The 15,164-nt window shown below is 37.0% G+C and overlaps 1 protein-coding gene across 2 annotated transcripts in view; it reads left to right on the top strand.

Annotated features, from left to right (window-relative positions):
- The first annotated feature begins 558 nt into the window (after positions 1-558).
- NAALAD2 (N-acetylated alpha-linked acidic dipeptidase 2) overlaps positions 559-15,164 on the top strand; it is a 30,404-nt gene continuing 15,798 nt past the window's right edge. For both annotated transcript variants that reach the window (XR_010785498.1, XM_066570417.1), the window contains exons 1-11: positions 559-666; positions 2,149-2,260; positions 5,181-5,367; positions 6,951-7,052; positions 7,855-7,980; positions 8,658-8,844; positions 9,909-10,002; positions 10,332-10,430; positions 12,120-12,205; positions 12,858-12,977; positions 13,382-13,464. Coding sequence is in view for 1 of the 2 variants with exons in the window: in XM_066570417.1 (XP_066426514.1) it covers positions 579-666; positions 2,149-2,260; positions 5,181-5,367; positions 6,951-7,052; positions 7,855-7,980; positions 8,658-8,844; positions 9,909-10,002; positions 10,332-10,430; positions 12,120-12,205; positions 12,858-12,977; positions 13,382-13,464 (1,284 nt within the window). In the remaining variant the exon portion in view is untranslated. The remainder of the gene's footprint in view (positions 667-2,148; positions 2,261-5,180; positions 5,368-6,950; positions 7,053-7,854; positions 7,981-8,657; positions 8,845-9,908; positions 10,003-10,331; positions 10,431-12,119; positions 12,206-12,857; positions 12,978-13,381; positions 13,465-15,164) is intronic.

The following is a 15,164-nucleotide window of genomic DNA, read 5'->3' on the forward strand; positions in this document are numbered from 1 at the left end:
GAAATAAATTTGCAACTTTTCCTAGTTGCAAATTGAATTATGTCTGGCCAATCTAAATGATATTCTCAGGTGCTCTAAGTATACATTGCTTGCTAAGGATTAATGTTACCGTGGATTAAAAAGGGAAGCAATTCAGTGTTTTGTTGGTAAAGAGGAAATAATTTTTTCTTTAATTTCATCTTTTGGTCACTTCCACTGGAACAGGTTGTGAACAAGCTTAAATCAGGAACTTTCAAAACCAGAAAGTCCTGATAATTAGTAGAAATTAAGATCTTAAATACTACATTGCTTGGTGCGCAGCCTGGATACATATCTGTTACAGAGATACACACCCAGCTACACAGGAGCTGTCTGGTGGGGTGAGACTAAGAAATGGAAGAGTTTAATTGCATTTGGAAAACTGTTTTATCACCACCACCCAGGGATTGAGGCTGCTTAGGCAGCATGAGAACTGAGAAGCAAAGAAGGCAGGGACAGCCCTAGGGCTGCGGGTGGAAGGAGGAGGAGGAGAAGGAGGAGGAGGAAGGCAGCTGCTTGCCAGCCCCCAGAGCCTGCCAAGTGCCGGTCAGTGTGACAGTATGGCCGGGAGCAGGAGCAAGGCTTCCCTCCGTGCATGGCTCGTGTGCCCTGGGCTGCTCGGCTGTTTCTTGCTGGGCTTTCTTACAGGTGAGTGCAGAGACCCAGGGGCTCAGCCCCCAGCTTCCCTCCCCTGCACACACCTGTGTGCAACCCCTCTTGTGATTGACTCACCAGCAGGGAGCTTATGCTGCTCTTCAGAAGCGTGATAAAGTATTTGTCCCACTGCTTTTCTAAGCTTTTCTGTCCAGCACTTTCAGTCTTCAGGGAGTGAGGAACAGAACAGCTCTGTGCTTCAGCTCAGGACAAGCCCTGGTGAGCTGACAGCTTCCCAAAAGAGGCTGCCAGGCATTCAAAGAGAAGAAATTAGTACAAGAGTTTGAGACTTCAGTGATTGCAAAATCTCCCAGATTTTTTTTTAATTTTTATTTCCTGTTTTTTACTGAAGATATTTTTAAATGCTACTATTCTGTTGCTATTTTAATGAATGAAGAGGAGGAGTTTGACTGACAGCCAAGTTACTGAAGTTTTCATTATGCACAATGAACTTTACTAGGCATTCTTTTCTGAAGTCACTTGCAGCATTTGATTTCAAATTGAAATTGCATGTCCTTTTTAAACTTGTGTTGTAACACAAACCCAACACTAAAGCATGAAAGAAAAATCCATGAGGGGTATTAAGTATGTAAAATATTAGTTTCATTTTGGAGATCCTTGAGCTGCTAATTTCTGGTGGTTTTGCTATGCTTATACATTTCCCTGAACATCATCTTTTGGCCCAGCTCCAAAACAGGATATTGGGCAAGATGTACTTTTAGTCTGATCAAGCATCACTGTTCAGTTCAGAGTGTTACTACAACTGTATTTAAGTGTAACAGGTCATATATACTGTGCATGTAACAGCACATGGATTTATCTTTCTTAGGAAAACTTTCCCACTTTGGGGTTGTCTAACTATAATAATAAAAGGATATTTTTGTTGTTGTTTTTTTTTCTTAAGACAAACTCATACAGTTGATATACCCTCTCCTACTACTATTATTCCTACTACTGAATAAACATTTTAAAACTGGCTTGGGCAACAGTTAACTTTATTCTTTTAATTATTAAATAGACTAACCCCAGCCTTCCCCAGGTCTGTAACTATTACAGTGTTGGCAGGGTGGCGGTTAAGTCCTAGACCTTCACTTTATCTGCTTACACATCTATTTTAAAATATATGCATAAATTAAATAAACTAATTTCATCATGAGTGTCAGGAGTTCAAACCTCACACTACAAACAGTTAATTGAGAATTTAAACTATAGTTTAAAATTAATGAGAGATGAATCTACCTTAAAAAGGGGATTTACCAGGGATTTAGGTTTTACTCTTTTCATTGTGTCACTTTTAGGCATTTCAGTCAATGAAATGTATTTTACTTTTCTGCTTGAGCCCTCAGACACTGGCAGAGGGTGCTCTAAGCCCTGTTCATCCTTGTTGTTTTAACTGATTAGTACCACAGGCTGCACCTGTGCTCAAACATGTGAGAAAATTCTTGCTAGGTGGGAAACTTTTCAAATGTGTTTCAGGGTGGTTTACAAAACTGACTGAGAAAAACCCCAGCTCTTCAGAAGTGCATCAAAATGTGAGACAGAAACTTGTGGCTGAAATGAAAGCAGAGAATATCAGGAAATTTCTTCGGTAAGCTTCGTGCATTGTTTTTTGAACAATTTTATCAGTCAAAAAACCCAGAAAGTGATAACATCCGCTCCAAGGAAGGGCCTCTGAAAGCAGAGCTTTTAAGATGCTTTAGAATGGTTTAGTTGGTATGAAATGTCTGAGGGAAGAAGGGAAAGGCTTACAATTCTTCTGTTCCCCTCTCCCCATTTTTGAAGTTGTGTTTTTGAAGTGGTTGTGCAGTCAAGTGGGCTTCCCTCAGCTGCATTACTGCCAGTGCTTACCAGTCTTCATGATTTCCCATCATCATGATTTAATGAAGTGTGCCTTTTTTTTATCTTCACAAATATCTGAAGCTCTAACCTCAGATAACTGCTTCCTTTCAGACTGAGATGATTTTACTCTGTTTGGGATACAATGATTGACATGAATTACATCTGACTGATCATCTGTTTAGTGTCTATTTAAGCTTTCAGTCTGAGCAGAAAACTAATGGATTAAAAACTAATGCTACAAATTTGCATAGCACTGAGTTGCATGCATACTTACAATTTATAATTCCTTTAGTGTGATCATATTGGATAATGTGCTGTTAATTGGGAGCTCTGACATCCCATTATATCCTGTCTTCTCAGATAAAGGGCTCTGTCCATGGTCAGTGTGCATGTATGGTTGGTTAAGGCTTGCATGATGTTAGTAAATATACTTTTTTGCATTGTAGTGCACCCATGCAGTTTTTTAAAAACATCTAAAATACTGGGGATATAAAAATATCCTTTTTTTTCATTCTACGAAAATTAAAAACCCACCTTATTCGCTATATTTATATTTTCTATAGAGGAACAAATATATTCACATGAAAGGTAAATAAATACTCACTCTGGCTAGTAAAATGTTTGTATTTAACATGTAAGTCAGCAGCTGCATCAAGAACATCAAAGAATTACTGGCAAATTTGATTCCTGTACATTTATTCTAAACCCAAAAGGTTTCTTACCTAATATCAATAAGCTTTTCAAGTCTACAGGCCCAATCTTACTTTGTATATGTTGCTTTCAGTAGATTGGAGAGTTCCTGAAAATTATTTTTGTGTGAGCATCTAGGCAACATAGCATGGCATAGCTCTGTAATTATGCCAAAGTCTCTTGGCCATGGGATATTAATGGTTTCTCATTTGTCTGCTTGCTTTGATGATGGGCCAAATGCTTCATGCTCGTTGGGGTTTTTTTTTGCCTAAATTCAAATAAAAATCAGGAAATGCAGAAAGATTGTATTAACACACTATCCAAAAAGTTAGTCAAAAGCATTAAAAAAAGAGAACTTGAAAATTTTGATCCATATTCTTTATTTTTCAGACTACTACATCTGCTTTTGTCACATAGGGAAAAAAAAACAAGAATCTCATTAAGTGCAGATGATTTGCATTGCATGTCTTAGCATTGTATCATAGCTCTGGAAAGGGTTAAACTGTTTAGAAGGGAAAATTTGAAAAAAAAAAACCACCCGTGTTTTTCCTGATGGCATATGTAGCATTTAGGATACCTAAAGAATTAAAAGGTACTTAAAATACTAGTGGGAATTAAAGTGCAAGAGGCAAACAAACAACAAGGTTGGGCAAAGGTTGCTTCCAGACTTTGGTGCATACCTTCACAGTTTAAAGAGAAGGAGTAACAACAGCAAAGAGCAAAAGGTTGTGGTCTACTTAGAGAATCTGGATGCATTCAAATTCTGGGGCCAGGTGGGCCTCATGTGAAAGACTTTTATGTTATGATTGCAATGTTGCTGTAGATGAGAAGTTCTGATGATTGCAAGAGGCCCCAGGTGGCTGAAAAGGGCTGATAGTGTGCCCATCTTAATAAGGACAACCTGGAGGACTCTGAGTTGGTCAGCTCCAGGTCTGGAAGGGTGACAAAACATCCTTCTGGAATCTGTTTTCAAGCACGCGAAGGACAGAAGAGTCAGCATTTATTTCCTGTTTGTTTGTATGGTCAGCATATTGCCTTCTGTAAGGAAATGACTGGCTACGTGCATAAGGGGAGACATTATAGTGGCTGTAACAGCCTTGACTTTAACAAAGCTTTGGACATCATTCTCCTTTGGAAGCTGAGGGAGTGCACACTGTAGAACAAGGGTTGAAAACAGTCTGAAGTGATATTAATCATGGTATTTGCTACCACTAATTAATGGTAATTGCTGGTATCTGACATCTGTGGGGCAGCCATTGATAAGTAGCCTGTTGGGAATTGGAAGCTGATGCAAAGTACCTGGCTGACTGATGAGCTTTCACCATTCCTTACTTGTTCACTGGGCCAAACAAATTGTGCATAGATTGCTGTAGGGCAGCCCAGAGGGATGGATGGATTCTGTTTGTGACTGTTTATCAACATTGTGTGTTATATCTGATATGGAAGTAAATGTTGTTAAGAAGGTTTTGCTATTCAGGCTTTTGATTAAGAAAAAAGAGCAAATCTGTGCAGATAATTTAATGTAATGATTTTCAAGTTAAACTTATTAGGACATTAGGGCACGCTGTGACAATGGTACAAATCATGATCAGATACCAGAATTATCTGGAAGGCTCCTTTCTGAATACTTAGCTTTCCTATATTTATTCCTATTTTTTGCATACTGCTAATATTCTTTTGCTGAATCTTTGACATTGATTTTCATTGCTTGTGTGTAGGTGTGGCTATTCCGTTGTTATGCAAAGAAGAAAGTTCAGTTGACTTATCTTAAGGCCTCAGGAAAGATCCTCTGCTTTGAGTACATTTTGTACATGTCCTGATGCAGATTCTGATAAGCAATCATGTTTTACAGCTCACACTTTAAGACCTTACTGTCCATGCAATGTGTCTTGAAGATTAGCTTTATAAACACTGATCCTATTTCACTATTGGGTATCTCTGCATTTGCTGCTTACCAGTGGTTTTCTGTTTTGTTCTAGTTCATTTACCAAGTTGCCTCACCTCGCAGGAACTGAACAGAATCTTCTTCTTGCCAAAAAAATTCAAGGCCAGTGGAAGGAATTTGGATTGGATTCAGCAGAACTTGTTAATTATGATGTGCTTCTTTCATACCCAAATGAAGAGCAGCCAAACTACATTTCACTAATTGATGATCAAGGGAATGAGGTGATCTTTTCAATGACAAAAACATTGTTAATGTAAAACCTAAAAAACCTCCAGTGATTTCCTGTTAAAAAAGTGTCATCTTCTGTATTCTCACGCACTCAGCTCAGCATGTGCTTTATGTTATTAAAAAATAATCCAGTGCAAAGGGAGTTAGTGTTTAGAAATGGTTTTCCAGGCTATGCAGAAAACACAGCAAAGGGCCTGAGATCTCAGTGCCTCATATGGAAGAGTGAGGATGTGTGGAGAAGCTGCAGTTAACACCCATAGACCATAAGGTGTTAGAGGGATTCAGCTTAAGGATACATCTAGGCTAATATCCTTAATATCCTGTTTCCATAAACAGCTTTAAGTGAATGCACAGGGATGTTTAAGGACAAAGAAATCTATTTCAGGCATGCAGTTCTTTCAGTGTCTAGCTCTTTTCAGCTCAGGGCTTCTCTGAATATGCTGAAATTAGTGTCTTGAAAAATTCTCATTAGACCTTTTCCAAGTATTTATCCAGTCAGTGACCCTCATTACATCTCTCTTCCAAGTACCTATCCAAACCCTGCTTGAACATCTGTACAATATTTTCTTCCACTACATGCTGAGGTAAGGAATTGTGGAGATACTATCAATTTTATGTAGTATTGCCTTGTTTCCCTTGCTCTGAACCTGATCTCACTGGCTTCCTATGGTGTCTTCTAAGTTAGTGTTGGAAGTACTAATGAACTAGTCAGCCTAGAGACATCTTCTCTCTTTTGAAAACCTGGGGAAATAAAGAAGTAGTTGTAAATTCTGACAAGGATCCTGAGCAAGGAGAGAAGGTGGGACTTCTAGAGAAGCATCATAGCACATAAATAAGGATGAAGAGCCAGGGTAGAAAGTAAGGAATGTGTGCTCAGGGATGACACGAGCTTAGAGGTGAAAGAATGAAGTTCTTCCAGAAACCCTGTAACAGTGTCTCAGCTACAGTCTCACAAGGTGACAGAAGGTGGATGTGCACCTTAAAGCAACATGAGTGTTACAATGCATAGTGATGAAGGGCAGCACGTTTAACTGGAGCATCACTAGATAAGAGATAAAGAGAATAATAATGCAGGTGGGAGAAACCACAAAAAGACACCTGGGATGGCATGGATGAACCAGATGTCTTTTTCTGTCACTACCTCTTGGCAATTTTAAGCTACTTCTTTCCTTAAGTTCAGGGAGTGACTGATGAGCAACTTCTGACATGTGATGTGTCTCTTTGTATTCATATCTGCATTCTGATACAGAATTTCAGCTCTGGATCCCTACCTGTGTTTTTGTTTGAACTTATGTGTACTAGTTAGAACTGTATTTTTTGCTATCAATTCATGGAAACTATAATTTAAGCTGCTGACAAAGCTAACTAACTTGGCCAAAGCCAAAGCTTTTGATACTTTTCATCTATAGGACTGCAATATTTTGAAATAGTAATTATTTGACAAGGAGTCTGCTGCACAGAAACTGAATAACTGTTATGAGTTTGACTTTAGTTTAAACTATAATTAACATTTTTTTAGTGTGTGAATTTGTGCCTAGAATGTTTGATCAAAAACTACTGTTATTTTATTTTATAGGTTTTCAATACATCATTGTTTGAACCACCTCCACAGGGGTATGAAAACGTTACTGATATACTACCACCCTATAATGCGTTTTCAGCACAAGGAGTGCCAGAGGTAAGAAAAGAAATTATGTAATGGTACTATTACCTATTTTTTGAAACACTTTCTGGGACAGATTGCTCCAACTTCTCAAAAATTTGTTGCAGTAGTTTTAATTACCATTTGTCTTAATTAAAGAACACTTAGGCATGGACAGACGTCATATTATGCAAAGGTTGAGCTTTCTCAAATAATTAGAACTCTGAATCACATAATAAGTGAAAAATTTTTATCTTGATGGAAAATTTTGGATACATCTCAGACTGTTCCATATTATTCAGTCATATGTAGAGGACTTGATTAAGACACAGGTAGAAGTAGCATTTAGTAGAATAACACTAGAATATTTATATCAAGTTGGAAGACATTTTGGATTAAATGAATGGCTTCAAAGGCCACAAAAGGTTCTCACTTAATCTGCTAATTCATTATGGAACAGGTCAGGGACAACATTGCATTGCATGAATGAATGAAATTTTATAAAAGTGAGTGTTTGCGTATGTAAGTCATACCACTGCTTTGTCACAGCCAGAGAAGTTTGTCAGTTTACCAAAGTACCCTGGTTTATTTTCCAGCCTGTTTTTAGGCCTGTTAAGTGCAGGATAATAGCCAATCAGAATTTTGAGCCAAAGCTTCCTATGGAATATTGTGGATATCTTTTGCTATTGTTTTTATGGGCACTGGATCTCAGTTGTAGAAATGAAAAAATAGTTAAAAATCCTCTGTCATACATAGTGAATGAAACATTATTTCTGATAAGAGTATTTTGTTTGTTGACTGACCAGTTGCCAGGACACTGCTTTTCTTTTCTGCCCAGGCAGATCTGGTGTATGTGAATTATGGGCGTACAGAAGATTTTTTTAAGCTGGAGCGTGAAATGGGAATTAACTGTACAGGAAAGATTGTCATTGCCAGATATGGGAAGATCTTCAGAGGAAACAAAGTAAGGGTTGAGTTTTAATTTTTCTTCTGTGGGTCAGACACTGTTGATGGTAGAGCTTGAGGGAATTAATAAGGGCTGTTCATTGGAACATATGAGCAGAAGGAAGACTACAATATATCCATTGTGACTGCAGTCTAAGAAAAACTTCCAAAATAATAAAAGCAGATGAATGTATTAAAGTCCTGAGACAGAGATGACTGCAAACTCCCTAGGCAGTTCTTGCAAGAGAATAGTTCAGGGAATGGAGTAGTTTGTAGAGTCAAGTCTATTGACACATGCCATCTATAGAACTGCACTACTTTGAAATAATAGCATTTTGATGAGGAGTCTGATGCACAGAAACTGAGTAACTATCTCTTCTGATTTTAGACAACAAATCTGGCAAAACTGGTGATAGTGGGGCAGTGGGGATGGTAGTCAGGTTTTGGTTGGGCCTCATTTTTATGTTCTGTTCTTCATTTCATAGCCTTGAGCTATGACAAAAGGTTTGACACAAATAATGAACATACTGCATTTCACTATGCTTGGTTCTTCTGCTAAATCTGAGGTAATTTTCAACTCTTTCACATACTTGTCTTCTAAAAACATGCCTGCATGGAAGCAAATCTCAACGTTCAGATTTCTTGCTGCATTAAAAAAAAAAAAAAGCTGCATCTTAAAGCCAAATAATTTCACAGGTTAAAAATGCCATATTAGCAGGAGCAAAAGGGATCATACTTTACTCAGACCCTGCTGACTACTGTGCACCTGGAGTAGAACCTTATCCAAACGGCTGGAACCTTCCAGGTGGAGGAGTCCAGCGTGGGAATGTTTTAAATCTGAATGGAGCTGGGGATCCTCTGACTCCAGGTTATCCTGCAAAAGGTGAGTGAAAGTTCTCTAGCCTGGGCCATCAAGTACTTCATAAACTGCTGCTGAAAGTGTGGCACTAGAAGTTAATTAATTTTTGGTACAGATGCACAGAAAAAAAAGCTGCTTGAAATTCTTATTGACAATAGTTAATTTTCTATTGCACACTAAGTTCTGTCTGTGTCATTCTAACTGCATTCAGTTAGGCAGGGGAATAAAGTTTCTAGGAAATTCTTTATATGGTACGACCTTTGTGACACTTAAAAAAGCAGGATGTGTAAGTTTACAGACTGTGAAGGAGCAGAAAACAACTGAGAATTATAGCCATTTTAAAATGTCTATGTTTCTCAAGAGGACCACTTTTAAACAAGGTTATACTTTGCCATCAAAGAGGACTAATAGTTTTACTTGGTGGTATGTTTCCTTGTTAATCAAAAGTTCCAGGAAAAAAACAGTTTAAAATCCTTTTTAAGGGGAAAAAAATTCCTGTAGCAAAAATAAGAGCAGCCTGGAGTCTTTCAAAAGTTGGCACCACGTGCTTCTCTTGTCCTTGTTGGCATCCTAAACTTGGTCTGAGCTAAGATACCTGCCAGTGCTGGGCGCTGGTGGGATGGCTGTACAGGGATGCTTCTGGAAAGCTCATGGGCTTGTGTGGTCACTGCTGGGGACATAGGACAACCTAAACCAGGAGAGGTTGTGTGTGCCAAGCCCAGCAGACTCACAGAGACACTGGCGGTCTTCGACCCAGGTAAAGGCATCTGTGGATGTCCTCTGCAGCTTGTCAAGCAGCTGCACAGGTGCCATTTTCACCTCACATGCCAGCTTGGAGGAAATGTTATAACATGGTTGGACAGCAAATCTAGCTAGCAAATCATGCATCAAGCATGGCGACATCTTCTGCACTGCTGTGCAGATGGTTCTGTCATTACAGTTTGGTTTTCTAGAAGCAGTGTGTGAGAAATGATGTAAGAATTAAAAAGAATCATGTATGCTGGTGGCTGCTCTGCTTAAAAGTGTTTCCAGTTTGGTTAAAGTTGTTAAGAATGCCATAAACTTTACATTTTCTTCTGTTTTCTCAGAGTACACTTTCAGGTACAAGGTTAATGAAGGTGTAGGGATTCCCAAAATCCCGGTTCATCCCATTGGATATCATGATGCAGAAGTATTATTGCGGTGAGTGTACATCAGCCCTCCTCTCCAGAAGTCAGGGTTGACAAATGTGCAGACAATTTTTTCATATTAAGATGGCAAAGTCTATGTTGTTACTTGCATTTGCTACTCTTTTGTAGTAATGAAAGTAATTCAGAAGTAATAATGTAGTAATTAATGTAGTAGTAATGTAGTTATTCCAGAAAATGTGGAAAATTTAAAGCATTCTATTTTTGCAATAATGCTTTTAAGAATTTTGTAAAACCACCTAGGTTTTGCTGCAGTAATTATTAAGAGAATTTAAGGTTTCAGCCTAATGGTCAACTGCATTTGTCTTGGTTTTCACTTCACAGTGCAATGGGAGGACCTGCAGCTCCAGACAGCAGCTGGAAGGGAAGTCTCAATGTGTCTTATAATATAGGGCCAGGATTCACAGGCAACTCTTCTGCAAGGTCTGTTTTAATACTTTTCTGTTCATACAATTTTGCCAAAAAAAAAAAAAAATCCCTCTGAGGAAAAGACTCTCAATCAATACATCTAAAGATACTCTGGAGATATTTACTTCCTTCTGCTAGGATACATTTGGAGATAATTATTAGAATTTGAAAATAAATTCCATTAGAAAAAGATAATAAATTAGCAGATCAAGCCACATGACACTGACATTTGACAATAAATTGCAATAAAGCTAAAGCTCACTTTTTTCTGACTTTTCCACATAAATATAGTTTAAGTTTACAGAAGTTATTATTCAGTGAGGACTGTTAGTGGACCCCAAAAAACAGTGTGTAAAAATGGTGTATCATTATCACTGCTCTATCTCCTGGAAAACAAGAGTATGTCTGAATATATATATATAATTTTATAAAGACTTCATTTATCATTATTCTTTTCTGCTCTGCTTTAACACTAGCTAGCTGAAAGTTAATAAAGTGGGAATAACTAAATAAGAAAGCATATTTGACATAATTACAGTGCTGTATGGAGTATCTTGAAGAGCAACAGTGAGAAAACAATATGATTCATCCACAAAACTTGTATTTTTGAGTAGGCTTTTTAACATCTTCCTACTTGATAGAGTAACATTTTTGTTGTAAATATGGATTAATTCTACACATAGTTCTTTCTCAGAGCAGTTCCATATCAAAATGAACCTTTTGATTCTAGGTAGAAAGTCTCTTGCACATGGGAAGTGTGCACATATATGCACGTTCAAGGCACTGGTGCCTGTTACTTTCTGGGCAAAGATCCAGTGGGTGTCCTGAAGTAGGTTTTGATTTTGACAGCTATGCAGATTTGCTGCTGAAAAGATAACTTCAAATGTGGATCTCCTGAGGTTTTGCCAGACACACAAACCCCCCCATTGTTTGGTGCTTTGTTTCTTCCACAGCTTAAGGGGGCTCAACATGCGTTAGTTTTATCTCTCCAAATATCTGGATTCCCTTGGTTGTTATAAAATTTCACAAGTGGATTTTACTGGTAGGGGACAGGGAAGAAAAAAATGTGCTTCTAGTAGAAGGTGTTCTGGCTCTAATGGAGGATTCCCTGCCCATGCCAGGGAGGTTGGAACTGGATGACCTTTAAGGTCCCTGCCAACCCAAACCATTCTGTGATTCTGTGACTGACAAATCTTAATCACTTAGATCTACTGTCCTAAACACAGATTTCAGTTTATTCCTGGATGAATATTCCTAATCATCTTTTCTTCAAGTTCTGTATTGTTGTATGGGCCTGTGCTAGGAAACCAAAGTGTATTCTTTATAAACATCTGCATATCCACAATTATAATTTTGGTCAAAATGTAGATTTTTTTTTTTATCACTGTGCATGTTTTTCAGTTTATTCATCTAATACACAATTATCTGATGGGTTCCCATTAAAAAAAGGTCTATAAATTCTGTAAATCTTTGCAAATGTATAGACTAGAACAGCTCATAGGCTTTTTTCTAAGGCATCAGCAGTAGGCTTTACTGAAATAAAAAATGGGTCTCTGAGACAGCATGACAGTGCTGAACACACGTTGGATCAGTGCTGAAAACTCAAGGCAGGACAGAAGCACAAACTCTCTGGTTTGCATGTTATTAGCATTGGCTATTTATTGGCTTATCAATCAGAAATGTATACTCCACCTTCCATTTCAGAAAAATCAGAATGCACATTCATACAAGCAATAAAATAACACGAATTTACAACGTCATTGGCATCCTCAGAGGAGCTCTGGAACCAGGTGAGCATCAGGTGCTTGATGATTTTAATTCCTTCTCTCTTTTGTATTTGTGTTGTACTTGTTTTATATTTCTATTGTACTTGTGTTGTAAGAAAATTAAAGTGTTTTAGATAACCATACAATACAGAGTCTTGAGAAATTCTTAGTAGTTTTTCTGTCCTTCCCATCACACTATTTGTCATTGGCATTCCCAAGAATAGCATTCCCTATAAAATACAGTGATAGACATCAGAGAATGTTTTTTTATAATGCCTGTCACTTTACAGTAGGCTTCACCTTACATCATTCATACATTTTGCCTTTGCAAAAATTAACATAATTCAAATTACAGAAACCTAGTGATGATTTGGAACATTAACATTATACTATGGATACTATTGATATATTATATATTGATACATTATGCTCTTGTAGCAGGTCATACAGAGCAAAGACTTTTAGATGGAAAAATATTTATTAAATATTTATTGTCTTTAGTTGCAGACCTTAGTAGAATAAGTGAATGATTGCAGTTTCCCTTAAGAAATAAACTTGTAGCACTAGTATTGAACTTCATATTTGATTTCATACAAGTAAAGATGCAGTCAAAGGAAATCACAGGTAATCCTAGTGCATTTTTAATTACTAATTGATACTGTATGTTTGTTTCCAGACAGATATATTATTTTAGGTGGTCATAGAGACTCTTGGGTGTTTGGTGGTATTGATCCAACCACTGGTGCTGCAGTTCTGCAAGAAATCGTACAGAGTTTCGGTAAAATGAAGATGGAAGGTAACTTACTACAGATGTAAAATGATGGATATGAAAAACAGCAGCTTTGAGGATCAGTGCTTCCATAAGTTGTTCTATTGATTTAACTTTTCACCTCTACAGAAAGTTTTATTTCTCATTATGAAAGTTGTAGATTCATTGAAGAGATGCATATGTGGCATTGTGTGGAAGTTGGCTGAATTTATCCCCTCGTGAGTGTAATGGTACCCTCTTAGCTGTGCAGATTGAAAATATTGCATTAAGAAGAAATGCCTCTGCAGTAATATGTTCCTCTAAGGATTTTAGAGAGGATTTTTTTACTGTTATATCAGTTAAGTGCTGTTTTTAAAGCAATTTCAATACACTGTGGTCAGTAGACTTTTAAAGTATAAGTTGAATTTTCAAGTTTAATGATGTAATTGCAGGTTGGAGACCTAGGCGAACTATTATTTTTGCTAGCTGGGATGCAGAAGAATTTGGATTATTGGGTTCCACAGAGTGGGCTGAGGTAAATAAAAAAACCTATGTAAAGTAAAGCAAAACTTGAAAGTGTGTTGCAGGTGACTACAGTACCCAGGATCTATACCTAAACTGCAATCAAAAACTCTGTGGTAAAATTGGAGTACAACAGACTCCTTCAGGTGTTGTGAGGCACTCATGTATTTATATAAATTACCTACCTACCTAGCTTCTTACACTTATGTTGTAAGTGTAAGAACTCTTTTAAGATTTAAAAATATACTTTGATTCAAAGCTAATATCCCACAGTGGTCTCTATGTGGAAATATATCTCATAATTTAACAGAATTATACCATTTTATTTAATCCAGATTGGTCTAACTTTCTATTTGAGAAATTCCTTAGTTTCTATAAATTCAAGTCCAGATCCTGAACTTCTGATCTGTAAGCATGCCAAGCCTTTGTATAAAAATCAATCCTACTGTGCAAATGAAAGAATAGATCATTTATGAGTGAATAGAATCAAAATTCCTGTGAATTCCAGCATTGTAGAGGCTCGGGGGCAGGACAGTCAATTAATTCTGTAGGAGGATCCCTGACTATATACCTGTCTGAAAGAAGAATGTTGGCAAATTCAGAAATGAGGTTCTGGGTATTTCTATCTTCCTTTTCCTATTGGGCATGCTATTTTTGGCTTCCTTTTCATGCCTGAGGGAGGAATGTTAGGAAATTCAGAAGTGAGGTTCTGAATACTTGTATCTTCCTTTTCCTATTGGGCATATTCAGTTCTTAGTAGATTTGTTCAACCCCAATAAGAAATATAGGTCTTACAAGAGTTTTCATTGCTTTGTCTGTAAAATCTAAATTAGAAATAGAGCAGGAAGAAAATTGCCTGATAAAACACATTTCTGCTGAACTATGTCAATTTATTAGTACTGAATAGTTTAACAGAAATGTGTTGTCTTATTCTTCTATTAGAATTTTATTTACAAGTTAATATTTAGCTGTGTGGATATAGCTTTCAGAATCTATAAAATAAAAAATCTTTCAGTTTAGTTTATTGCCATGTGTTTCAGCAAATCACAAAATTACATAGTAAAACGGCACGTGTCAGAGGAGATAACAAACCCAGAAAAATGCTTCCAAACAGCAAGGGGATTCCATCACTCTTCTGTTAACAAAGCTGAGATTTCTATTCCTTCAGATTTGCACTACTTTTTTCACTCATAAACTGGCTTCCAGCTTTAACAATGTCTTCATCTTACTGCTGGCTTATGAAACATGAAGAAAAAGTAATTTAAATTATTTTAAATAATTTACTAAGATATTTTAAAGAGTTGCCATTAAATTTTCGTCCCACCTGAACTCCACTGGTGGCAAAAATATGCTGTATGTAAACTTTGTGATTTCTTTGTATATCTCTGCATACATAGAGTTGCTGTCAAGAAAAAAACCACACAATTGTTTTCATTATGAGGAATATGAAACAATGATACCAAAGAAACCAATTTCTCTTGAACAAGTCATTAATAAATTAGGGAGTTTTCTTATGTTCTATTTGTTAAATATTGCTACTGCTGTTCTGTAATGGGTTTTGTGTAATAATTTGGTATCTAGTAATCTATCGTTCATTATTTCATGAAATGGCAGCTGTATAAGGTTAGAAAACTGTAAGCACAGTTCATATTTGAACGTGTCTTTTAATTTTATTTTTCCTTACTTCATCTTGGTGGTGTGCATTACTACTTT

Source organism: Molothrus aeneus, chromosome 2 (assembly GCF_037042795.1).
Source record: "Molothrus aeneus isolate 106 chromosome 2, BPBGC_Maene_1.0, whole genome shotgun sequence".
In the NCBI taxonomy this organism is placed as follows: domain Eukaryota; kingdom Metazoa; phylum Chordata; class Aves; order Passeriformes; family Icteridae; genus Molothrus; species Molothrus aeneus.